The sequence below is a fragment of the Patiria miniata genome, unplaced genomic scaffold (genome assembly GCF_015706575.1).
Source record: "Patiria miniata isolate m_02_andy unplaced genomic scaffold, ASM1570657v1 HiC_scaffold_7, whole genome shotgun sequence".
NCBI lineage: Eukaryota > Metazoa > Echinodermata > Asteroidea > Valvatida > Asterinidae > Patiria > Patiria miniata.
The window spans coordinates 38608589-38635233 of record NW_024037074.1 but is presented as its reverse complement, the minus strand read 5'-3'; the positions used below and the strand labels follow the sequence as shown (position 1 = coordinate 38635233).

The 26645-nt window shown below is 39.1% G+C and overlaps 1 protein-coding gene across 1 annotated transcript in view; it reads left to right on the top strand.

Moving 5' to 3' along the window:
* LOC119745302 (protein jagged-1b-like) overlaps positions 1 to 26645 on the top strand; it is a 54032-nt gene that overhangs the window by 7246 nt on the left and 20141 nt on the right. The window contains exons 2-11 of the mRNA XM_038221568.1: positions 2265 to 2615; positions 5475 to 5529; positions 13113 to 13367; positions 14273 to 14333; positions 16924 to 17054; positions 19161 to 19280; positions 20517 to 20630; positions 21420 to 21533; positions 22216 to 22329; positions 23895 to 23941. Coding sequence (XP_038077496.1) covers positions 2265 to 2615; positions 5475 to 5529; positions 13113 to 13367; positions 14273 to 14333; positions 16924 to 17054; positions 19161 to 19280; positions 20517 to 20630; positions 21420 to 21533; positions 22216 to 22329; positions 23895 to 23941 — 1362 coding nt within the window. The remainder of the gene's footprint in view (positions 1 to 2264; positions 2616 to 5474; positions 5530 to 13112; positions 13368 to 14272; positions 14334 to 16923; positions 17055 to 19160; positions 19281 to 20516; positions 20631 to 21419; positions 21534 to 22215; positions 22330 to 23894; positions 23942 to 26645) is intronic.

Genomic DNA, 26645 nt, shown 5'->3' with positions numbered 1-26645 from the left:
AAAATTCAATCCTCTTCCCCTGCCATACCCATTACACACTCTAGTCACCAGCAGTCAGATCATATTTCAATAGGCACTGAGACTAGTCAAATTCCATCAACAGACAAAAGCAGGCAACCGGTTGGCACAGCCGGCTTTAATCTCCTACAGTCCTACTGTCAAAGCATAGCTGTATCAGGTTTCATAACAACCACAATCAGTCAATCCTGCTTTATGAAGGCAGGGAGCACTCAACTGTTAAAAACAGTCACTTGATTTATTTTGACTGCTGGGCTGGCCTTGTTCAGATTTGCCAGCCAGAGAGGGCTGGACAATTTTAAAAGCAAGGTACATATATGTATACATATGTACATGTACGTGTACATGTATGTTTATCACAACATACATGTACGTGCGAACACAGTGGTCATTTCACTGGATTCACAATTCCCAAATTTCTAAAGACACTGTTGTGACTGGCTAAGATGTCATTTCCTCAGGCAGTTAAGACCTTTTAAAGGAAGGAATCTTTAGGCTCTTGAGATGGTGGAACAGGGTAATCACGGACCGATAATGGACAAAGAGAGGGGTAGACGAAAATAATAAGCCCACTTCTTTGTGGAAGCTCAAAAAGTTCATTTTGTATGGGAGTTGTTGACTAGTGAGAGGTTCTCAATCTCAAGTGATGACAAATGGGAGGTGGTTGGGCACTAAAAAAACCGGGAATTAAAAGGTTTTGAATGTGTTCTGAGATTTAAAAAAAAAACCTGATCTCTGCAGGACAATTTTAACAATAGTGGTCCTTGGCTAATTAACCTTAATCTTCCCAAATCCTCCTAAATCCTCCCTGCAAACTGGAGGATTTGCAGGATTTTGCAGGATTGAGGCTATATGGCAAAAATGTGTGGCTCAATGTATTTTGGAGGATGCACTGTGTCAGGGTCTTTCTACAAGACGTTTCTTGTACTTAAACTCTGAAGGAGCGTCATGCGACTTACGGTAGCTCTCCTTTTCTCAATCCTGCAAAATGCTTTGAAACCTTCTGGTGAATTTTGATGGATTTTGTAGGGTTAGCTCTGCTAAATCTATCAAACTCCACACCCCTGTTTAGTGTTTTGGAGGATTTTGGTGGATTCAGGATACCTCCATATTGAACAAATTGGGGGATTTTGATCAGGCATCCAATTCTAGGTCAAATGTAATTGATTATCACAGCCAATAACAGGTATTCTACACGTGTGCACGATGGATTCTGCACTCCGAAAGCTAGTAACTTAACTGTTTGATGGGATTCAACAAGGCATCTTGTTGAAAGAAAAAACTTTCATATGGTGTTCAGTTACTGTTTTGCTCAGGAACATGGATTGATGCTAATCAGCTACCTGGTTGGTCCTCCAGAACTGTTATCCAGCAATAATTAAGGAGGATCGATATTTAGCTTTATTGGCTGAGGCTATAGATCCATATGTGCTTGTTTTTCTGTGTGCTTATTTGCCTTATTATAATGAGTCTGATTATGTTTGTATTAATTAAGTCAGGATGGATATGTTATGTATGTAGACAGTTGTCTGTTGTTAATACAAACTTGCTTAATACATATTCTAAAGCATTGGTCCTGATCGTGCAATTATGTGCACAATCATGGCCCCGGGGCTCCTCTTAATTACACAATTCTGATGTAACAAACATTGTGGCTAGGTCCGGCAGAGTATGTACCGAAGCAAGTATTCCTTCAGCAGTTTTCCTCAATAAGATCTGAAATAATCAAAAGATGTAAAAAAAAAAATTATGAAAGGTCGCTTAAATTCAGTTTTTCTACTGCCCATGGACCTTCTTACTTTTAATTGTTAACCCTCCTGCTATTTAAGCAGTCAGATAGTCAAAAATCTCTACTTCCCCTGCAATACTTTTAACAAAGGCTAGTCACCAGCAGTTACATGTAGATCATATGTCAAGCAAGCGCTGTGTCTAGTCAAACTGGGTCAACAGACAAAGCAGGCAAGTTGTGGCCACAGCTGTTTTATCACTCACTCAGAGTCAAAGCCTAGCTGTATCAAGTTACTTAAGCAGTCCCAGGCAGTCAATCCTGTTTTTTTGCGCGCTGGGAATTCTTAAGGGTTAAAAACATTCACTTGATTGATTTTGACTGCAAGGACAACATGGCACAAAATGTAATTTGCATAGGATATCAATCAAGATCAAAGTATCCCAAATGTTTGCCAAATCTTATAATTGAGTCAACCGTTCAATTCCGTTCACACGTTCTCATTTTTTTTATCTCTCAGGTGCAGCTTTGTCAGGCCTCGGGATATATGGAAGTTGGCATCCTGTCCATCGAGAACGATTCAGGGGAACTTGCCAACGGGGACTGCTGCGATGGGCCCCGCCTTTCGGAGGAGGAGGACTCCTCCGGCGTCTGCTTGGATCCTTGCGACACATTCTTCGAGGGATGCTTGAGGCAGTATCAGTCCCGGGCCACCCCGGAGGGACCCTGTACATTTGGCAGTGGCGAGACGCCGGTGCTCGGAAACAATTCCTTTCGCATTCCGTCAGATGAGGATGTCGCGGAGGGCAGTGGCTCGCAGAGTAGGCAAGATGCCGCGACAATGATATTTCCCTTTGAATTTGGATGGGTGGTAAGTCTCCTCTTGCGCATTGTGTAGTGTGGGTGGTAACATTGGAAAAGCATTCGTGCATGAGCAGTCATAGCTTTTTAAGAATGCTGAGGTTTTGATACAAAATGCAACACGTTATTTTGAAATTGGAATACGAGTCTGTTTGTGTACAAGATCTGGTAGGGAACAATAGGGGACAAAGATTGTATACGCCTCCACAGAGCAATTTCTATAGGTGAATACGTCTCCGAAAGGTTATCACGAAATAGACCTATACAAGTATATGGATTTTACTCAAAAACTAGGAATTTCCAAGGTGTGTTGATCCGTCACAAATTGAAGTATTTTATGTAAGGGATATTCAGTCAGAATTTCAGCCCAGGAAATTAATTCTGGTTAAAATAGGAGCATTTTGAAAGTACACTTTCAAACTTGAAAACTTTAGAACACGAGAACAAGGAAATGACTCCACAAAGATACAAATTTCAGTATGGGTGTTCACGCATGTGTACTTAACTTTCCCACATCAGTGGAACACATTTCAACTCGTCAAAGTTTAATGATGTCAAAATCGCTTCACATTTGCGGTCACTTAAAGATGGAACCAGCCTCAACTGACATTTCCAACTTGTGATTTCCATCACAATAACAAAGAAAGACAAAAAGAAGAAAAGAAAAAAGAGAAATAACTTGTAAAATTATGCTAATTTGAAACATTTTTTCCCTATTCGCAATATCCGCTTAATTAAACAAAACAAGATATTAATTTAAATTTGATTTTTTTATTTTATATTTTTCTGTTGTCACGCCAGTCTCCCAGCAACTTGGTGGATTTTCATACTGTAAACCTGATACAAATTATCCTCTATACATTGTGTCAGAGTGCATGTATCTGTAGTAATTTTTTATTCCTCCATTTCCAGTCCACAATCATTTGTTGTGTATAAAGCCTGCATCCCGACAGGTCATTTGCGAGTTGTAAAAGTTAATTGACTGGAACATTTGTGAATTGGCGATGCAGCATGCAGCCTTAACTTCTGTGTACAGACTTACGTACATTTGAACATAAAAAGGCTGTTCCCAGAAATGTCCAGGTATGCAGTAAACACAGCAGACCAAATGTCTGCACTGTATGAACAGTGCTCAAACTAGCATTATGAGATACCGGTAATTACATGTAAATGCCTGTTTTGTATTTGTTGAATTGAATTTTTGTTTTCAAAGTTACGTAGAAGTCGGGTCCTTGCACTATGGGTGGATGAATAGAGATGAACAGAAAAGAGATCGGTACCTTGATCTAATTTGGTTGCCATCTTGGCATGGTTTCCTGAATACAACAGTGTGTTTTTGTGTGTGAAATGTGCAGGCAACAGGTACCAGACTGCTTAGAGCTACACCGCAGAGTCCATTAGGTTGTCATACATGAACCTCTGAAATAATTTATGTTACTTGAACAGTTTCTCCATGCACCAATGAAAATTTCTGAATTTTATACCGTGGTAAAATAATTGTCATTGGTCACTCTTTACAATTATTCTTGTACAGTTGTGTATTACGATGTTCTAAAAAAGGACAAGTTCCTGCAGCATTCAAAAAGTTGACCAAGACATTTTAAAAACTGTGAACCCTGTTCAGTGGTGCTGGACAAAAGGTTAATCAGCTGGTGAACCACCATGTTACAGAGGTGAAGAACAACTGCCTACGACAGAAACTTGTCCTTTATAGAACGCGATTCTGTCTCCCCAAATTGGCTTCAAAATGACTTTCTTCTGCCGTTCTCTGTATGCTATACAGTCTTTACATGGAGATCCGGGCCCAATTTCATGGCTCTGCTAACCACAGAATTCCGTGCTTACGATCACCATTTTGTGCTAACCCTGCTAGCAGAAACATTCTGTGCTAACCCGGGAAGCACAGAATCCTTAGACGGCTTGCGTATACGCATACATCCAGTAAGTTACTGGATGTATGCGTATACGCAAGCCAAAATTCCTTAAATCTTGTGAAACATGCTTACCGTAAGCTCAGAATTTTCTGCTACAGTAAGCATGGATTTTTCGCTTAAAGGGAATATACATCATTTGCTTTTGCTGTAATTTTCAGAAATGGATGGAATTGGGGGGTTGAAATATAAAGCAAATATAGTTACACTAACTTTTTGGAGGTTTTGGGTTCGAAAATGCTATAAAAACCAAGAAAAACGATCATTTTCCTGTAGTCTGGTTCCTGACTCCATATAAGAAGAAACAGAGCAGTTTACATACATTTGGGAATTGTAAGGTCAGGGAACCAGTCTAGCTGGCTCGTACCCGTTCATAGGTTTGTAATCGATTGCAAACAAGTGCAATGGTCAATTGGGGCCAGTATTTGAAAAAAAAGCCAGTTGTTTCCAACGCTGATCGGCCGATCAGCGTTGGAAATTGATAAAAAAATACCACTTTTCTTGAAAATGACAGTATACCAGGTGCCATAATTTTACAGGATGCTTTAGACTGTCATTTACCAACATCCTATTAAGGTATTTCGCAAAAACTTGGTAGTTTTATTTTTCGATGTTTGCAAATGTTGTATATTCCCTTTAACAGTAAGCAGAGCCATGAAATTGGGCCCAGTGGTCCAACAGAGGTTTTGGACAATGTGGAAGGCCAATGTGGAAGGCCAATGAGGAGCATTGAGCATGCACAGTACACTGTAACCGGTACACAGGCATGGTACCACCTCAGCTCCCATAATGGTTCCTAAATTGTAGTAACCCATTGAGTCAACACACTAAGTCATCATTTCTTCTTTTCTTGTTGGGGCAAGTAATCAAGCTGCATTACATCAACTACACGACCAATCTAAATTGTTTCTTTCCTTTGTTGTCCGACTTGTTTGCAGCAAACATTTACGTTGATCATATCGGCCTTGGACAAAGATGACCAAGAATGCATAGGTAAGTACAGATAATCAGTTAGGGGACAGATTCCGGGGGAAGATACTTTGTTGATAGTTGAGATGTAGTCAGGTTTGTGTATTTGCACAGAGCGGATGGGAAAATGTGAGGTAGCCGTTTCTCACCATTGGGGATGTGATGAAATCTGTGTTTGGTGGAAATGTTGAGATGGAGTGGCTTGACTTAGTAAACCCTAAAGTATCAGAGACGTAGCAAGGTCATTTTTATGTTGGGGGGGGGGGTAAAAAAGTGAGTGGAAAGGGCACTCGAACATCCGTGCTGATCATGTAGACAGCTATTTTTCTCCGGACACTTGGCCTCAGTAAAATCAAAGGCGGGAGGGTGCTGGTGCCGGTACCATCTTCTAATGGGGGCGCTGTTTAAAATGGACGGTCATGCACATGCACACTATCGGACAGTGGATGCTGCTTTTCAGGGCGACACAATTGCCAACGGTTGTGCCCAATTTAAAAAAGGGCACTCGTAAAAGGCCCCTGGTAAAAAAAAGTCACTTGTTTAAAAAAAAAAGTCGCTGTTTAAAAAAAAGAAAGAAGCCACTTGTTTAAAAACAAAAAGGGCACTCTTTACAAATATTGAGGGGGGGGGGTGGTAAACGCTGAATGGAAAAGGTCAATCTTTACAAAATATTGGGAGGGTAAATACCCCCCTTACCCCCCCCTTCCCCCCCCCCCTCCTTGCTGGCTACGCCTCTGAGCATACAGATTCATTACCAAGTAGAAGAAAATCGCTAGTGAACACAATTCATTGGGTCAATTGTTATAAGCTGTTCAGAAGAATTGTGACAAGGCATTCCTTGTCAATAAACCGATCCAAGTTATGTCTATTTTAATACATTGTTCCCCTATAAGGTTCACTTAAGGTCCGTGAATTTTGAAATTCAGCAATAATTAAAGGTCTGTTTTCTTGTATCATAAGTATTAAAAGCTTCTTTTTTTTGACACTGTAAAATAGATATACTGCCAGGCATGCACGACTAGACTGCTAACAAAAACTGTCCCGCTGAAATTAAAAAAAAATAATACAAGTGGGACTACTCTGACCCATTTCCAAATTGGAGCACTAAATTAAAAAAACACATAGTGTTCATTTACCCTCAGAACACACACAGACATGTCATTTAGGTTCTGTGGTTACACGGAAGTCCCAGGACAACCGCAAACTACCACAATTGAAAAACAAAAAGTGATTCCCCTAGCTACCGTGAAATGCCAGTGGTTTGAAAGGGGAAAAAAAACGCATGGCTGAAAACTACATTCCCATGCTTCTAAGACAGCTGTTAACACCGCAGCAACTAGCTGGCCGATTCCCACCATTCGCTCCACCCTATTATTTACGAGTGTTGGGGGGGGGGGGGTTCGGGTTCTCATTTGCTTGGGTATCAGAAACAAAAGGCACAAGGACCAGTCTTGTTCTCTCCCCAAAACCAAGCCGGGAGCGGGGAATTGGAGTGCACTTGTCCGGCTTTGAACAGGTTCAAATTTCAGACTTGTACAATCGCAAATGTTGGGCTTCGATTTACGAGTGGCCGTCTTTTGTATGTATAAAAGGATTATTGTTTTACTTTTGCATGCAATGGCTTGATCTCTGTATCAAAAAAAATTTGGAACATAGTACTGTATTGTACTGTAATTGAAGACTTTGGAATGTCTAATACCGAACGGCTGGTTAATCTTTTTTTCTTTCTTCTGCGCTGGGAAAATGATCCAAAGTAACATTTTCCTATAAATCAAGTGGCTGACATCCATGTGAATGTGATTCTCTGCTGAGATAAGAAGATTGAATTCCTACAAATGTAGTATGAGATGGAATTTGTGTCCAAGAGATCCCTTTGCCAACGTATTTTGTAAATGCTGTATGCAGTCTGAGGGCTTGTCCGAGCGCTTGTGAGAAACAAATTCACAAGCTTACTTTGGTGGGACTCGAACCCACAACCTCCTGCTTACTGCTGCAGACATCTGACCACTTGTCAATTAAGATAGTTTAACAAGAAAGAAAGAAACGACAAAATTAAACATAAAGCCACAAATTAAACCACAAAAAAATCCACCAAAAAACTTTCAAATGAGATCTTAAAAAATGAATGACATAAAGGATGATCATCATTTTGGTGGAATTTCTTTTGGAAAACCCTGCACTTATTTCTGAATATGAAAACAAGTATGAACACATTGTAACGTAAACAAACTTGGTTATTTGCATCTTTTCAAATATCCTCTTGTGAGCTACACACACCAATGAAAATGCTTGGTTCCCTAAACAAACTTTGAATAGGCCAATCAGGGAAAGGACCCCACATTGTATTCTGGCAGAAAACCACATAAAAGATTGTTTGTATGTATCTTCAAAAGTGGTATAAAAAGGTTGTTTGTGGCTGCAGGCAGTATGGCCTCCTTGCGGAACAAGTGAAGGTGCTTTTTGTACTGGGGGGGGGGGGGGGAACACACCGCATGCACATACTAGTTTGTGCGCATATGGCGCGAAGTACGCGCAACTGAATCTATTCTGCATATGTACGCAAAGCCACAGCGTCTTTGCGTGATCATCGGGCGTTGCTGGCAATGTGTTCAAATGTCTCCCTGTGGTCTCCCTTTCATAACGTTGAGGGGTTACAAATGTACTTGTGCACGGAGCCCATAGTACACAGTTTTAGCCATCTTAATCGGGCCCAATCTCGCTGTATTTTTCACCAAAACATGCATAAATTTAACAAGTGTAAGTTCCAGATTCATGGCAGCCAAGGTGGAGCGGGCTGCGGGCACAGTGTGACAAGAAATGAGTATAAAGTACAAGCAGTAAAGAACCTTCAGCAATGAATGATATAAATCATAATCCTTAGTGTGAAAAATCATTCCCTGTGATCGATTGCTACATGAAATGGCTACCAATTACCCAATACAAGAGTTGAGCAATTTGTTACTTTAGGGAGCAGTCAGACGCTTTTTTCCTCGTCTGGGTCAATCGAGCGAGACCGAACATTGAACAAGGCAATCATTCAACACACAAGCTGTAGCTCCCATTCGTTTTCTGACAAACACATTGCAATCTTTGGATGTCACACCTCGTTGCCACTCGGTTTTCAAAATCATTCGGGCGCGACCGCCCTCAGCACATTTGAGGTGTGAAGTTTAGAATGAACCAATCTAAATGGGTGTGCCTATGAGCCTGAGGGCAAGAAATAGTAAAAAAGTAGTGACTCGTTTCTGTTTCTTGTGCACATTAAAGGTTAGAGCAGATCATTTTGCAAGTATCCAAAAAAGTGACTGACCAAATATTTGTTAAAAACATTCCAGTTTTAAAGATTTTTCAGTCAAATTTTTCTTTCTGGCATGCTGCAGTTGTTTTGAAGAAAGCGATAAAAGAAGGCCATTTCCAAAGTTGCATCATTTTTGGAAATTTCCGTTCATTTCAGTACATTTGGTTTGTAATTCGGCGAATCCGTGAATGGCTGCTTGCAAGCATTGACACGACGCACATGGGCGCGCGGTTGCTGTTATTCATCAGTTCAGTGCGTGACATCGCGTAGCTGCAGTCGGTTGAATGAGAACGTGTCCCAGACGCTGATATTCAGGTGCAATTCCAAACATGACTTGGCAACTTGTGAATTGAAATCGAGTTACTAGAAAATTTTTTTCTTGGAATATACAGCATTCACTGAGCTAACACTTCATCAGGTTAGTTGTTAAGCACTCATCTTTAGATTTTGAGCACTTTTGCTGCTTCAAAAAAAAAAAATGCACAATGACAAATGATCTACCCTACATCTACCTTTAATTTCAGGAACCTCGCAGCTTTTTTTGTTGTGAAATGTTGGCCTATCTCTTGTCAACCAAATTTGCTTCGTGATTTTAATAGCAAGACGAAGTGCAAAGTTAAATGAATAACAAGCCAGCGAATTTAGTAAAACAAGCCTTTTTATTTTTATTGTGAAGCTGAATTTAGTGATGTTTGTGCAAATCCTGTCCAAGAAACCTGATATTTTTCTGTAGAGGCCTAAATAATCAGTCTGTTTAAACTTATGATACATAATGAACAGTTCTGTGTTTGTACCGCAGGAATTTGTGGTGGCAACTACAGTTACATGTTTGTCATGCACGAGAAAAGCTGTTCAATACATTGATCAAAATGTTTGTTTAAATCTCACAATTGAAAGTCTCATTCCCCTTGCTATTTTTGAGTTCCATCTCCCCCTCAAAAAGTCCTTTTGAAATTGTTTTTTTTCTAGCAATACAAGAGTTATTCACTGGTGAATGAGACATCAGCCCCCGTTTAGTTATTGAATTACACGTACATTTCTTTACAAATTTCTAATAACCTGTGGCTGACAGTAATTGCATTCTCAAGGCATAGGCTGGTTCCCGCCCCTCAATCAGTATCGGACCCGGAGCCAGTCCGCTCGCAAGGCAGATCTGTTTGTGACCCAGAGGGTTTCAGACACCCAAAGCAGAAAAAAAGGGAGTTTTTTGTGGTTGGAATAAAACAAACAAATGGAAAAATATAATTGTGCCCTTCAGACTTGCTGAAGCTCAGCACAAGGAAAGCAACTTGAACATTTATTCATAAATATCTAATACAGTTTACCCATTCCTATTGGTCGAGTGCCCCTCATGTGGCCGGTTTTAAACGGTTGATTAAGACCGGCTGGCTGGTCTTAGCCTCAACTTTTTCCTGATGTCGCATGAAATTTGGACTCCTATGAAATCCAGTGCCAATACCGTTTGATTGGTTGAACATTCACAAACCTCACGTAGGCATGCGCATTACTACCAGTGAGTCAGTATTTCATAAATTTCACACTAAATTCACACTACACCGGCACAGCTGCATTCTCTGAGCTAAATCACGCAGTACGCGCAATGCGCACGGCAATCTCCATACAACGAGTTGTTTACAACTTTCGGAGAGGGCCATACCACATCAAGCTGGAGGTTTTTTTTCGAAAAACATGAAGTAAAATTGATGGAGAAAAAAATCGGTGGAAATTTATAATTTTTATTGATTTGTTTTGACCTTCGGCTCAGGTCATTATCAGTTTCCGGGCTCTTCCGGTCTTCAACATCAAGCACACATTTTTTCCCCCTTAAAATGGCTAACTCAAATATTTTTTTTTGATTGAGGGAAACTTGCAAAGAGAAATGAAAATGTTCAAATTTTTTTTAAAACTGGTGACATGATATCTGTCAGAGTTAGAATCTGATGATGAAATAGTGGACTCCTGAAATCATAACAGTATCCCAAAAATAAAGTCAACAAAATTCCACAATTGTGTTGCTGAATCTTTTGAATAGCGGTTGCATTTTCCACACCTGTGTCCCAGCCATGTCTCCATGTTTGCCAACCTCTCTACCCATAGTCCCCCCCCCCCCCTCTCGAGAGCACTCGACCAAGGAGGCCATCCATTGTGGTCGCATTTGAACAAATTTGATCAGATCTTCTGTTGGAGATGACCCCGTTTGTTAGCTCAGGCTGGCCTGTATTTGCCCTCTCTGTTTACAGATTTGCACAAGGCACTCGTGGGAAACAACCTCCCTCCACTGAAAAGTAAATTGAATATTTGGGTAATCTGACAAAGTGACAAGATAGATAAGCTGGAAACATAGTTTGAGCTAAATTGAATTGAATTCGATACCGACGATCTTCTGAAAATTTGCTCTGATTCTTTTTGAGAGTTTATCTACTGAATTTTATTTTTTTCTTCTTCAAATAAACCACATTTTTATCGTCAAACGGCTCCTTCAAGTCAAAAGTACATGTACATAACTTCTTTATCAGAGTTTTTATATTTTTAATCTTTTGTGTGTACAAATACTCAAAAACGACTACATGTGTCACGGCAGAAGCGTGTTTCTCACTTTTCATACCATTAAGTGGTGGTTAGATCGGAATTAATGGTCTGTTCTGTCATGCTCCGCATGTATTAATCTGCTCAGGGTTTTGCAAAAGGGACACTAACTGAAGTCCAAGTGCTAAAAATCGATTGTTAAAATGCCTGAAATGTTGAAGATGAAAAGTACGGTACAGAGGTGCTTCAAATGTATCACTTACCGGTATGTATCATGTATGTTGCGTTATTTCATTTTGAAAAAAAACTTTGCAAGTGAACTACCTACTCTTCATCAACAGCTTAAAGTTTTGCACTTGTTGTAAATATTTATGAGTAGAAATTGAACCCTTTGAACAGTTTCTCTTGGATCATAAGTCTTTTTGAATTGACGCAATTTTTTCCTATACCCTAAAACAGGGCAAAACCTTTGTAAAAGCTTTCGACTGAACTTTTTCGCACATCGTTTTGTGTAATTCTGCATGTAATTCTACAATTGTCCCGTTTCAAGTAATGTGTACTCCACATCAAAAAGTTACTGTATCGGATGAAATGCTCTTTACCCATTGTAACAGCTTGTTACTGTAGCCACGGGGGCTGATATGATATCAAATGCAGTCGTCGGGCCGTGCACATGTGTGTGCTCAGCACAGCATTGTTTGAAGTGTTTGAAAATTACGGCAACAATGCGACTGCGTGACTTCTTTTCCCTCCTCAACAAATTTCAGGTTAGACCGCAACCCCTAGGCAGCCGCGTCTATTGTTACCTTTTGTTATCGCATTGGCGGATTACCATGTCCTCAGGTTACCTTCAGCGTGGTAGAAAAAAAACCCAACCTTTTGTCCAAGTTGACCTTGATATTGGGCCGAGTCTCTCCGCTGTCAATAAAATTTGCCAGGCAACCGGGGACGGCCGAAAACTTGTGGAGCAGAGAGCGTATTTATCGATCACTTGTGAATAATAGATACTTTGGATGGAATTAGCAAGGTGGACATGAATAGGGGGGGTGATATGGAGAGGGCGATTGTTGGGTGAACTGTAAGGCACTTCTGAATTATGCTAATGATAAGCTTGTGCCTACATTTGTATGCTTCATCAGATAATACCGTTGGATTGAATAAAGTGGCCTGTTTTTTTGATGATTAACAGTTGTTCATTGGTACTTGATATTTGTCATCTGGAACTTCATATAAATGTTTGCAATATGTTACTTGTACATGTATGTCGTGTTTTCATTCCTATACGAAAAACCGATTCAAAAATATTGAGATAAAATTTTAAATGGATGGCAAAATAGCAAATGGACATGTATAAAACACGTAACTAAATTTGTGGATTTAGTGTATGGTGGATACTTAACTGAAGTATGATTTGGTTGATTTTGGATCATTAAGGGAAGTTCTTAACACAAATTCTTGAGGCAGTTATAATTAATTTAATGCCTTGTTTTTCCTTGTTAGTGGCTTGGTTTTTCCTTGTTAATGCCTTTTTTCCCTATTTTAATGCCTTGTTTTTTTCTGGTTAATGACTTGTTTTTCCTTGCCTTTTTTCCTTGCTGATGCCTTGATTTTTCCCTGTTCTAATGCCTTGATTTTCCTTGCTAATGCCTTGGTTTTTCCTTGGTAATGCCTTGATTTTACCCTGCTAAACCTTGAGTATTCCTTGCTAATGCCTCTGTTTTTCCTTGCTAATGCTTCCATTTTTCCTTGCTAATGCCTTGTTTTCCTCCCCTGTCATGCCCAGGTTCCAGCTGCTTGATAGAGCGTGCCTTCCATTCCGGCATCATTGCCCCGGGCCCCTCGTGGACCACGCTGCGACACAACGGTGCTAACGCCAGGTTTTTGTACAGAATTCGGGTCCTGTGCGACCTCAACTATTACGACACCACGTGTGTCAAGTTTTGTCGGTCCCGGGACGACACTTTCGGACATTACTCCTGCGATGCCAACGGAGATAAAGTGTGCCACGAAGGGTGGACGGGTGAAAATTGCCAAACAGGTAAGTCGCTACGAATATTGAACAATATACTTTCCAGTACGTATTTTAGACTCTACAAATGCACACGCATGTTTTGCACATACGTTTTTTGTTGCTTCGCTTGGCTTTTTTAAAATTTTATATTTTTAAGTCAACCATCAAAAGGGTGCAGATCATTAAATAAATTGCCATAGACCCCAATGATAAATGCCCTCACTTCAAAAAATTATTTAAAGAATATTCACAACTCTCCAAGGTGTTTGAGAAACACATCAAATTGAAGTTTATTTCATCATCTTTCACTTTCTGTTTAATCGTTTTTGTTGGCGGTTCTAGATTTTGTCAATACCTTTGTTCAAGGGGCGCTAGGCAGAAGCCATAAACCTATATGCCATGTACAGTAGCTAGGGATCACGCCCAAAGTCACGATGCTATCAACATGAGCAAACGGGGACTAAACTAAATTCACCGAAACCCAACAACAGCAGTATTTTGGTAGATGGTACAGGTGACTATTGACCTATCGCCGTTTGCGAGTTACCCACGCCCCTAGACAACCCTATGGAGTTTTTGTAAACTACGTTTTGTTTGTCTCAGATTTTGCGTGTTCCGCGTCCACTTATATATCATGTAATTGGACAATATTTCACAAGCTGCGTTGACGTGATTCTACCGCGATTCTACCGCGATTCTACTGTGATTCTACTGCAATTCTACCGCAATTCTACAGCGATAGGACAATTACTTATCATTGGTCTTTATGTCCAAATCTGTCTAAGAACGAAGGATATACCAGTTCCATTGGTTTTCTGCACATTTTTGTATATTGGTGAATTTGGGACACTTTCCAGCGATATCACCGAGGAAGTTCGGAATTCATGAGAGAATCAAGTTCAATACATTTGTGGATCCTTTTGAACCCACAGCCATTTGTAAGCAAGGATGCGACTCCATCCATGGATATTGCAGCCAGCCGGGAGAATGCCTGTAAGTTGAAACAATTTGCGTCATTTTCCAAATCTCCACATTTCATTTCGATCACCTTTTAAACTTGTTTAGACCTAAAAGGTCAGCCAATGATCCAGTCTTTGCACCTATCTCACTGATTGACTGACTCACTGACTGACTGACTCCCTCCCCGCCACCTGTGAATTACACTAGCTTGTAGACTGGTGAAGAGAGCCTGGCAGTGCTATTGTATAGGATTACCCCGTAACATCAGTGAAATGGCTAAATCCGGCCCCTTGTGTAGACCAGATGCATGAAAAGACTTCCAGTAAATAACTTTTCTAAATCAATTGAACAGAATTTGATGCACTTGGGACCAGCTGTTGTAGGTTGGCCTTACCGGATACCTTGTTTTTCCTGATAATTCTTTACTTCAAGCCAGTGTTTGTCCTAAAGAATGTTGGTTCTCTTTGTGGTTTTAAATCTTTAAAAAAAATCAAGACAATCATTTTGATATATATGTGACCTGTCATCACAAATTGAGCTTAAAATTGGAATTTTTAAGAATTAAGGTATTTATATATCTGGATTCTGCCGAAAAAAGCTTTCAAATGGTATACAACATGAAGGGGTGCTGGGTTCAATAATGGGAATATAGACCACCAACTTACTTAAAATTGTAAAACTGATTCTTGAGAAAATGGCATTCAAAAATCCTGCAGTTGTGTCACAGTGAATGAACAGCCAACATATAATAGACAGGATACAACAGGTTTTCAAAGGTGTTTGACAATTGACAGAACAAAAAAATGTGGAGAAAGGTTTGAAAACCAAATATCGACCACCCCTTCAAATTTTGACTTTTCCCCACTGTACTGCGAAATGACAATCTCCGACTTTTAGCTCATTTCGTGGTGAGAGGTAACACAATGCACATCCACTTTGTACATTGAATATGTTGAAGTCCTAGTACACTATGATTGAATTACACTTTTATCATTTTTTATTTTTTTTTTTAAAATTCCACGCCGTCATATTTGATCTCTGAACATCCCCTGATGTTATTTTGTTTACCTCGTAGTGATATTCAAATGAACAGTGTCCCTCCATGTCAGTTGAACCGATGAAACAACTAAACGGTGATGTCACACATTTGAACAATGTGTGCCCAGCTGTGGTATACGTGTTGGTGTAAAAACTAGTCAAATAATTACATTCAATTGGGTGCAATGTCCGAAGGGTTAATTTTTTTCACACATGGTGCAGGTACCGGTAGGGTACCGGCCGCTGAGTCCAGTGATTTTGTGTGGGGCATAGTTAATGTGATTGGTCATTACCCTTAGTTAAAGGTAATATATACAATATTTGCAAACATCGAAAAACAAATCTACCAAATTATGATGAAATACCTTACTTGACTTTAAGTGAATAATAGTCTCAAGCATCCTGTGAAATCATAGAACCTGGTGTTCTGTCATTTGCAAGAAAAGTGGAATTTTGTATCAATTTCCAACTATGGTCGACTGCCCCCAAATTTAGTCAGTCCACATTTTGTTTGCAATGGGTAACACATCTGTGAATGGGTGCAAGCTACATGTAGTAGTCTGGTTCCCTGACCTGACAATTCCCCGATGTCTTTAAATTGCTCCGTTTCGTCTGAAGTAGGGTCAGGGAACCAGACCACAAGAACAGCATTTTTTCTTGATTTTTCCCAGCATCTATAAGCACAAACTTTAAACAGGTCATGTAACACTATTTGCTATAAAAATACTAACCCCCACATCCATCCAGTTCTGAAAATTACAGCAAAAGCAAATGTTGTCTATATATTGCCTTTAATATCATAGTGCACCCTTGTAAGCCATGTGATATCAAATTTTGTCCAGTACACTTATTCTATGTGGCCAATTTATTTCATTTTAACAATCCTGCATGAAAGGGGTGTGTTAATTCAAAGTATGAAGAAATAATTGTTCGATCGTGATCGACATGTGTGATCAAACCTGTATGCCTGTGGCAATTGATTGCTAGACCACGATGCATTCTGGGAAATCGGCCAATGAGAGATCGGTTAAATAGTCGGAACACTTTTCACTTTGGGTGTTCAAATCCTCGGACGGCTCTTCACTTTATAAAAAGTAACAATCAGCCACGGCGCACCTTAATATTGAAATCCACATTCAGAAACCTGATTTACTATTTATTTATTACAAACCATATTATTTATTTATTTGAGAACAGAGAACAGAATCATGACAAGTGTGTACACAGCACTTCCAGGACCCTTCAGAAAGAACACAGTGTGCAATTGTTCGGAACTCGTTTCCCAACCGCAAGATAAACACTAAGAGAAATGGGAACAATCAGAATGTAGTGATTGCTCCATTAAATCAAAACCAACCTCAAGGAAACTTTGAAGTGAACTTTCCGTTTTCTCCTTCTCTGGTGAGAAATATCTCGGACACGCAAACCCAAAAGACTCTTGTGCACAGTGTATGTGTGAGTATATATACAGGACACGCGTGTTCCCCTGACAGGCATGGGGAGCTTCTCATTTAAGAACTTAATCCCACCAATAAGTTGAAACTCGTCAATTTTAAATCCCCCTCTTCAATTTATACGGGGACAGGTGTCGGTACGGCTGGCAAGGGGAGCTATGTGACCACTGCTCACCCTTCCCGGGCTGCGTCCATGGCAGCTGCAACTCCCCCTGGCAATGTAACTGCCAGCAGGAGTGGGGAGGGATCCTGTGCGACCAAGGTATGTATGTACTTCAGGAAATGAAAGGAAAAATAAAATTCATATAAATCCCAAAGGGATAGTTGATTCAATAAATTTGGTGGAAATTTTGTTGGCATAAATTGTGTGGCACATAAACTGTGATACAATGCACAGCGGGGGCGGACCAAGCTTTCAGGAAAGGGGGGGGAGCTGGAGTAAAGGCGCCCTGCTAGGGGGTCTGGGGGCATGCCCCCCTCCCCCCCCCCCATTTTTCTTCTTTAATCTATGATCTGGCACTGTAGATGAGGTTTTTAGGAGGTCAAATCCCACTAGACACAATTTTCTTTAGTTAACCATAATTTTTTTAAGTTTTGAGATCGAAATGTTAGAAATGTTTTGCATGTCTTTCCAGGGAAGTTGCATCTCCAGTAAATTGGCAGAATTATGCAGGATCCATGACCCTGAGTCGAGTTTCCTACCCTGTTCTCAAACAGTGGAGAGTTTAAGTTACATTTTTTTTTGCCAATTTTATTCGCAACACGCACAGGAGGCTTCACCTTCCCATTTGTTTACGCGGAACAAAACTGAAGCAGGCATTTCATAAAATCCTTGTATGCCAACCTTGTTATTAAAAACGTTGAAAACAATTTCTGTTTAATGAGATTATCTTCTCAAGCCTATTCGATTGTGACAGTAACTAATTATTTGACCTCTGATAACATTTTCATTATCAGTCTTTAACATTTTGAATGCGTGAGAAAAGGAAGAGGTTTTTCTTCTCGTTACGAAGAAATGCTAAAATCACTCGTTTGATGTTGCATTCAAGAAGCCAGCATTTGTAGGTGTATTGCCAATGCATTTATCATTTGTCAATGACAAAACGCCGGCTTTTAGGCAGCGTACACATTCTTGCAAAAAAATCAACTTAACCTATCTAATGCTTTCCACTTTAAAGTGTAATTCCAGTCGAATGAAACCTAGACCTTTTTTTGTTACAAGTTAACTCTGGCCGTTGTGTGGTACACATTGATAACCTGAATCGTTTTCCCTGTGCAGAAGAGTTGTAACCCAGTTTTACTGAAACTCGACATATCCCCCAGGGTTTCTGGCAAAAGGCCAAACATCCGGTGGTGTTTTTTTTTTTACAAATCTTTTCCTTTTCTTTGTAAGAACACAGCAAGTCAATCATTGAACACCTATGACATGCATATGTACCTCAGAGATAGGAACTGACACGCATTCACACATCCTTAATTGTGAGTGGTCAAATCGGTTGAAATAGTACTTGACAACAAATTGTATTGTTTTCAATTTCACTTTATCGCACTGGCACACAAACTCCAGTTGTCTAAGGAAAAGGGCAAAACTGTGATGTCTGATATGAAACTGTATGTATCTATCCATTAAACTACCAAGGTACCAAACACTTTCAACTTTATCCTACCACTTTGCTCTCTCTTCTTAATTCTAGCTTATTTTAGGTAATATTTCAACCCAGTTTAAAGCTATAGTCCATCATTTGTAATTTGTGCATTTTGTTCGTTTAAAGCAACAAAAGAGCTCAATATCTGAAGAAGGATGCTGAACAACCAATCTGATGAAGTTTCAGCTCAGCTTCAGCTGCATTTTTCAAGAAAAACAACATTCTAGGATCTCGATTTCAAATCAAAAGTTGCTGAATCATGTTTTGAATTGGGCCTGAATCCAGCGTCCGAGACACGTTCTCACTAGCCGATTGCAGCTACATGATGTCACGCACCGATCCGACGAATTATAGCAACCGCGCGCGCATATGCATCGTGCCAAGGCTTGCGCGCGCTTCGCGGAATAACAAAATGAACTACTAATTTGAATTTCCTACGGTGCTTCTTAAGAAGCACCGTTGGAAAGGCCTTCTTTCGTTGATTTCTTCAAAATAACATCTTGCCAGAAAGAATAATTTCACAGGGAGTTTAGTCCCCTTACTATCTTTCAACCAAGTTTTTTTTTTCAACAATAATTATGCCAGCTACTTTTTGGATAGCTGCAAATGATGGGCTCTAGCTTTAAGCGAGCTGGAATGATTCTTATTCAGTCTCACCTTCTTGAGGGACAATTGTCAACCGTTGTTGAGGTTCGGTTTTCCCCTGTCCTTCCATTTTGCAGATTTTAATTACTGCGGGAGACGCAAGCCCTGCCTGAACGATGGAGTGTGCACGAACAGCGGGCCCAATGAGTTCACCTGTCAGTGCCAGCCCGGGTTCCATGGGCCGACCTGTGAAGAAGGTGAGGCGTGAGGAATAGGAAGGAACACCTGGAAATGGAATGGGAATGGAAAATGGGAAATAATGGGATAGGGAAAGTGGAAGGAATGTGAAAGAGAAATGGAAAAAATGGAATGGGAAGAAGAAATGAGAATGGAATGGGAATGGGTTATGGATATGGAAAATGGGAATGGGTAATGGAATGGGAACAGAAATTGGAATGGGATGGGAAGAAAAAGGTGGGAAATGGAATAGGAAGGAGAAACATGGAATGGGAATGGGTTATGGAAATGGAAAATGGGAATGGGTTATGGAATGGGAACAGATATTGGAATTAGACGGTAAGGAAAAACGGGAAATGGCAAAGGAAGGAGAAATGGGAAGTGCAATGGGAATGGGTTATGGATATGGAAAATGGGCAATGGGGATGGGTAATGGAATGGGAAGGAGATATTGGAATGGGATGGGAAGGGAAAAAGAAATGGAAATTGCATAGGAAGGAGAAAAATGGAATTGGAATGGAGTCTGAAAGCTGTAGGGAAATTGAGTAAAAAGTTAAGTTAATAGTACACTTTTTATTTGAAAAAAAAAAAATTCCAAAGGCAGAAGATTATGTAATGGAAATTGCAAATTTAATTTAAGAAGGATTCTCTAAAAAGTAAAATGTTAATGTTGAAATAGCACATCTTATGGAAATAATGGAATTCTTCAAAGGACCTGAAAAACATGAAATAATGAATAAAACATAAATAGTACGTTGAATGTTACAGGAACAGTTGTCCTCTTAAGAAGTAGGATAAATGGTGCACTGTGTTAGAAAATACATTTTGTACATGTTTAGACCTTCATGGAAGTCACATTCTTGTAAGTGTCATTTAAAAACACTTCTCTTTGGAAGCGTCAATGAGATTAAAATCACAAGGCAGAAGAAGTATATAACAAAGTAGTATAAAACAAAGCAGTATTTCAAGAAGAATACACAATGTGCTTGTAATGTGGTCCTGGATAGCATCAGCATGTTTTTCTTCACAAAAAACAGAATATGTGCTCCAGAAATTTCTCTAATGTTAATCAATAATTTGAATGCGGCAGTAAAAATATTCAATGTCAAATAAACCTAAAAAGCTGATAAGCTGAGACTTGTTTGTCAAATAAAGACAACGAACAATGTTTTTGTAAAATTTGAGAGGGTGAATGCGTCATCATCTCCGACTTAGTGAGGAGGGATATATATTGTGTCATTGATTACTTTATACAGCGGAGCATCCGTGTGAGAACCAACCATGTGCTAACGGCGGGACCTGTCTGGTGATTGGTCAGGGATTCCATTGTATGTGCACTAGGGGATGGAAAGGAGATACATGCGAAGAGAGTAAGTCCAAATACCTCAGCTCCTGAGCACAAAGTATTTTATTGTTGTTTATTATGATTAGTATGGTTTTAAAAATTTGGTTAATTTTAAATGTGTTTCTGGGAAAGAGGAGAACAAATTTCTACTATGCGACAAGTTCTGTTAAAACAAACTTTTCTGGGCAGCTGGCTATAAAAAGTTCTTACAATATTTTTAAATTGATAGGTTTTCCCCATTTATTTATTTATTTATTTTATGATCTATTTATTAGATAATTTCTCTGTCAAAATACAAGACCATTAAAGTAGATGACAGTTTTAAAAATTCATTACATGAAAGTTACAAGTCACTTCAAAGGAAAAGATAAGGAAAAAACTACAAAGGTTAAGATACAGAAAACTAAAATACCAAAAAAAACCCCAGTACTATTCCTATGATTGCTCAATTCAAGAACCTTCCTTGGTAGACTTATGTTGTCGAAAGTTGGTGAATTTTAGTGACTTTGTCTTAGAGACAGCACGGACAGATGACATTTCTTGAACTGACACACCTCAAATAATACATTTTTATGCATTTTGACAACTTATTTTAGTCAGCACAGTAGGTTTGGTGCTGTCCACAAAGCTTGTGGAAAATACATAAATGTTTTCTTGTGGGACCTGAACCCCGGGGGAACCTTCCTAGTATTGCATATATCGTAACCTCATCATGAGCAGATCAAGAGAAAAATTGAAGGTTCAGTTGCTACTTAATTTGTCTGAAAAAAAAAATTTGAAGAAAATGGAGTCTCCTCTTTTTGATGTATTCTAGACCTAGATGACTGCATCTCTCAGCCATGTCAGAATGCAGGAGAATGTATCGATGGAGTCAACAGCTTCAGCTGCTTGTGCACACCTCAGTGGGAGGGTCCCGTCTGCCAGTTTGGTACGTTTAGAGATGTCTGCTCAGAACTTTCTTAAACAATCTCTCTTAAACATTGTTGACCTCAAAACAAGATGTAGATTATTTGGGTTTTAAACTTTTTCTAGTTTTATAATTGAGTTGTAATTCCTGGACTGAACAAGACAGCCTAGTTAACAACTTTTTTTAATGGATAAATTGGTTTGTACCGTAATATTTTTTTGTACGAATGAATTTTCCTTGGTTGAACTGACCATTGATCAGAGTTGTAGAATTGTAATTTGCTGTCAAACTCAAATTGTTATAGTTGGCAGAAAAGTCTTCGTCTACATCAAATGTACAACAAACAAAGGATAAAAGTATAAATGTTAAAAGATGCAGTTAAATATAAAGCTTAAATTATGAGTAACCATTAGAAGCATGATTAGATACTGACAGCTTTTGTGTTCAAAAGGAATTTGATACTGTCAAATGTTCCATAAATTGACCTATCGCCGTTTGTGGGAATTTACATGTTAAATATTGTTCGTCTCAGATTTTGCCCATTCCGCGTCCATTTGTATATCATGCATTTGGACAATATTTCACAAGCTGTATTGACGCGATTCTACTGCGATAGGTTAATTGTACAAGTATTAAATGAAAATAATGTGATTATAATAAAATAACTTGACTTTGGGTAAACCTTTGTGGTGTTGTTCCACAGATGCCAATGAGTGCATGGGTCGGCCCTGCATGCATGCCTTTGCCTGCAGGAACAGGATAGGAGACTACCTGTGTGACTGCCAGCCTGGATGGACGGGGAGAAACTGCGATGTCAGTAAGTAGTGCTCAACATCTTGGGTTTGGTTGGGTTTAGTTGCAACATTTTTTACAGGATTGTTGCATTTTGTGGAACCACACTCTTGCGAAGGTCGTACATAGTCACTGCTCCTTGACTACGTGTAGTAGGGTTCCCAAAATACTTTTAAACTTCGACCTGTAGAACACTTTAAACGTATAAGATAATTTGCCTTTCATGGTTTTTGTTCGTTTTTAATAATAACACCACTCAAAATCCAAAGAAGACTTTTCAAAACCTAACCTGTTGAAGGTTCAGCTCAGTGGATATTACACTTTTTAAGAAAACAATGAAAAAAAAACATGCACAACTTTCGATCACAAAACATGATTCCGTCGATAGCACTCTTTTTTTCCAAATATCAGTCAATTGATGGATTGTTGGAAACTACCTACATGTATGCCTTGATTTCTTCTAAAATATGCAAACTTTCATTCTAATTCGTCATTTAAAGGGCTACCTTACTTTTCCATTTGATTCTAAATGACAGCAAGCCAGACAGAATAAATTCACAGGGTGTTTAGTACCAGTATGATCTTTAATCCACGTAAGCTTGTTGATAATGATTCTGTAGGTTACTTTTGGGATAAATGCAGATGGTCCTAGATGCCTTTAAACATTGGCGCAAGTGTGGTGCCGCCTCAGTAAATGGTTTCTTATTTTGGTTGAAAGAAGTGAAAGAAGGTTTCTGCCCACTTTGATATTGCGTTTTGCCTTGCACTGGGTTTGTGAACCACTACCAGTAGAGTACTCTTTCCACAAGGGTCATTCTATAAATGAAGGGTCCAAAGTGTGCACTGGCCTAACTTGTATTAACACTGTATGTGTAGTGCTTTCTGAGATCTTAAAGGAAACAAATTCACAAGCTTACTTGAGTTGGACTCGAACCCATAACCAAAGTTAAGTTGGGTTTGTGAACCACTACCAGTAGAGTACTCTTTCCACAAAGGTCATTCTATAAATGAAGGGTCCAAAGTGTGCACCGGCCTAACTTGTATTAACACTGTATGTCTAGTGCTTTCTGAGATCTTAAAGAAACAAATTCACAAGCTTACTTGAGTTAGACTCGAACCCATAACCAAAGTTAAGTTGAGTTTGAGAACCACTACCAGTAGTGTACTCGTTCCATTAGGGTCATTCTATAAATGAAGGGTCCAAAGTGTGACGTTTTTCCTGTCCCTGTTACCTTGGTACTTTGTAATTTGTCATTCAGGGATCATTAAGAACGACTTCATTTTTATTTGTTGGGTAGGTATTTTGCTATTCATAATCACTCATGGAGGACGACTGCATTAAGGAGTTAGAATTAGATGTCAGATGTAACAGGGACAGGGACAAAAAAAGTGGATCCCAAATTTATAGAACGAGCCATTATTGTCATATTCCTGTCTTGACCTAGTTTCTGGTAAACTTGTCACTGGCCCTTGTCAAACGCTTACAATAATTAAACCACACTAAATGCCATACCACCTGAATTTCCACTCGGTTTCGATGTTAATTAAATCTTTCCCTAATAATTTTCCCCGTTTTTTTTTTATCCGCAGATGTGAATGATTGCGTGGGTCACTGCATAAACGGAGCAACCTGCCTGGTAAGAAATTGAGTCATAAATTTGAATAACACAAAACAACATCAACAGCAGGAAAAAATGCACATTTGATGCTGATGAAATATGTATCCTATGCAAGAAGTATTCTCCTATGGCAGATTTGTAGCTTGCATTTGATAGGGATATCAAAATTTACTGTGTTTCTAAATTGATTGCTTTGTTCTTAAAGGGACACTGCGTCCTGGAACAACCAAACTGGGCTACAAAACATGCTTTGAATGAAATGATGTTAATCGGAAAAAAACATTTAAAAGTAGGATATAAACATCCACGCAACTATCCTTTAAAAACTGGGCGTTTTAGTGTTATTCCTGTATTATGCGTGAGAGAACGACTTTCGGGGTCCACTTTTGCTGTTTGGGTGCTATTTGTGATTTCATCCGTAAAGTGTTCACCTTTTGCGGACGTGTAGGAAACCATATTTTGTGCATTGGTGATTGGTCACTGCTGTTTGCGAGCACGGTGCTGAAAGACACACACAACGTGTATATATTGTGCATTGACTGAGAACGACGGGAAAAGTGTACTCGTACTCCGTTGTGTCCAATGTAAACAACCGGGTTTTTCCATCTTTTCTCAGGAACAGTACGACATTAGGTTAGTTTCCTTTCAACAAGCTATTTAAAATTAGACAAGTAAACAATCCAAAAGGTGACATTTTCTGGGATTTCAGGTCCTAGTGCCCCTTTTTATTGGGTCATTCCATAAATTTTGAGTCCAATTTTGTGTGTCCCTGTTAAATCTGACATGTATAAGATTGTGTAATTCAGGACCCATTCTTCAATGCCTTCTATCTCCAAGAGTGATTATGTCAAGCAAAGTACCTGCCAAAAATAAAAATAGTGTGAAGTCAATTGTAATGATTCCGGTACTTGCATGGCAAATTACACAGATCAGGTGTAACTGGAACCCCAAAAATGTCACACTTTTGGACCCAAAATGTATGGAATGACCCAATTACAAGAAAAATATTTTAATTGAAAATGGGGTATTCCTGGAAACTCCTAAGGCTTAAACAAAAGACTCATTTCATAAAAACAAAGATATTGTGTACATAAAGACACATGGAAATTCTGGGCATGGAGCTATTTGTTTTGATTGTTTATCAGAGTAATATATTTAACAATCATACAGCATTAAAAACCCCAGTGGAGAAAATAATAAAATTATTTCGGGAGGGCTTACGTGTAGGTGCTTCAAATCTGTCCTATTTCCCTTGTTACAAAAGATATCCTGAGACTTTGCACGGCTTCGATAGTCCCTGTTTTGTCCCACAACATTTATGTGTTGGTTAGAAGAGTCTGTAAATAATAAAACTGAGTCCAGCATTTGTGTATTAGCAGTTGGTGATATCAGTAGCACAGGCTGTGTCAGAATATTGGCTATGGCTGCCATGCAGTAACACACATGTCTATGGGAAGTGGCTGCAGCGGCTTCCATAGGAGCATGTGTAATTGCAAGTCCTAGCCGTGTAATTGTGCTGCGTCCATAGAGCAAAAGAAGACAAGTTAGTTTGCAGCATAAGATCTTTTTCTACGGCAAGTCAGCGGGAGTTTAAAAGACCACGTGCACAAACCAATGCGCATGCAGGTCATGTTGTTTCTCCTATGTATTCAACACACTGCACAGTTGGAATGTTATGGCAATTACAGTTTTATGTTCGTTTGCACAACGCGGTCATCTGTGCGGGAGCACAGTGCTCTACATGTATATGTCAATCCTCTACCAGCAGCTATTTCATCATCTCCTATATTTGGCCTTGGGATTCATAATATGCAAAGTAGAATACATTGTTGTCATTGGAAATTTAAAGTACTGAAGATGAATAACTGAAAAAGGATTACAGCTGTTATTTCAAATACACGCTGCATATTTTTAGCGTTTATAAAGATCGGTTTTTATTATTTTGTTTGGTTGATACTTCATTAAGTTTTACTGGTAGGGTCAAATTGAGTATTATGGCCATTTTTCTGTTATTTATAGTTTCTTTTTTAATTCTGAGCTTGCGAACATTCACATTAATGTGCATTCTTTTGCAGAGGGTGGAAAAAAACATGAAAAATAAATTTACAAAATAAACAAGCGCAACCAATTTTGAACTGTCGCATGCAAATTTTAAATCGTTTCCGTAACTTAGAATGCACTATTTTGTGATAGTTGTTTTTGAACAAAATGTGGTAAAAGTTAGAAAATATCTGATGTCTGACTATAATTTTATCCTGTTCTGCAGTTTTCACAGATAAACCTTTTTCTGTTATGAAATAAAATTCAGTTTTTCCAAGTAAATTACAAAGTGAAACTGACTAGGTGCATTATAATGGGGAACCGCCATAGTGGGCTGGATAGCTCAGTTGGTAGCGTGCTGGAACGGCAGTCCGAAGGTTGGAGGTTCAAACCCCGCTCCGGTCAATTTCTTTGTCCAACTTAAATAAAAATTCGATACAATTCAGTTTACCAATGGAAAATACATGTACATAGTTAATGGCAAATAACTGGTATATACTGATAAGCACAGCTTGAGCTCAGTGGCACGATATCTGCTATAAATTAATACCCCTTAAATTGGTCCTTTATGAAATTACGACAATTACAAATGATCCTATATGCCATTAAATATGTTACCGCTTTAATCTGTTTGATAGTAAGTTTTGTTGTTGTTGACGTTTCGATCCTAGTAACCTCCATC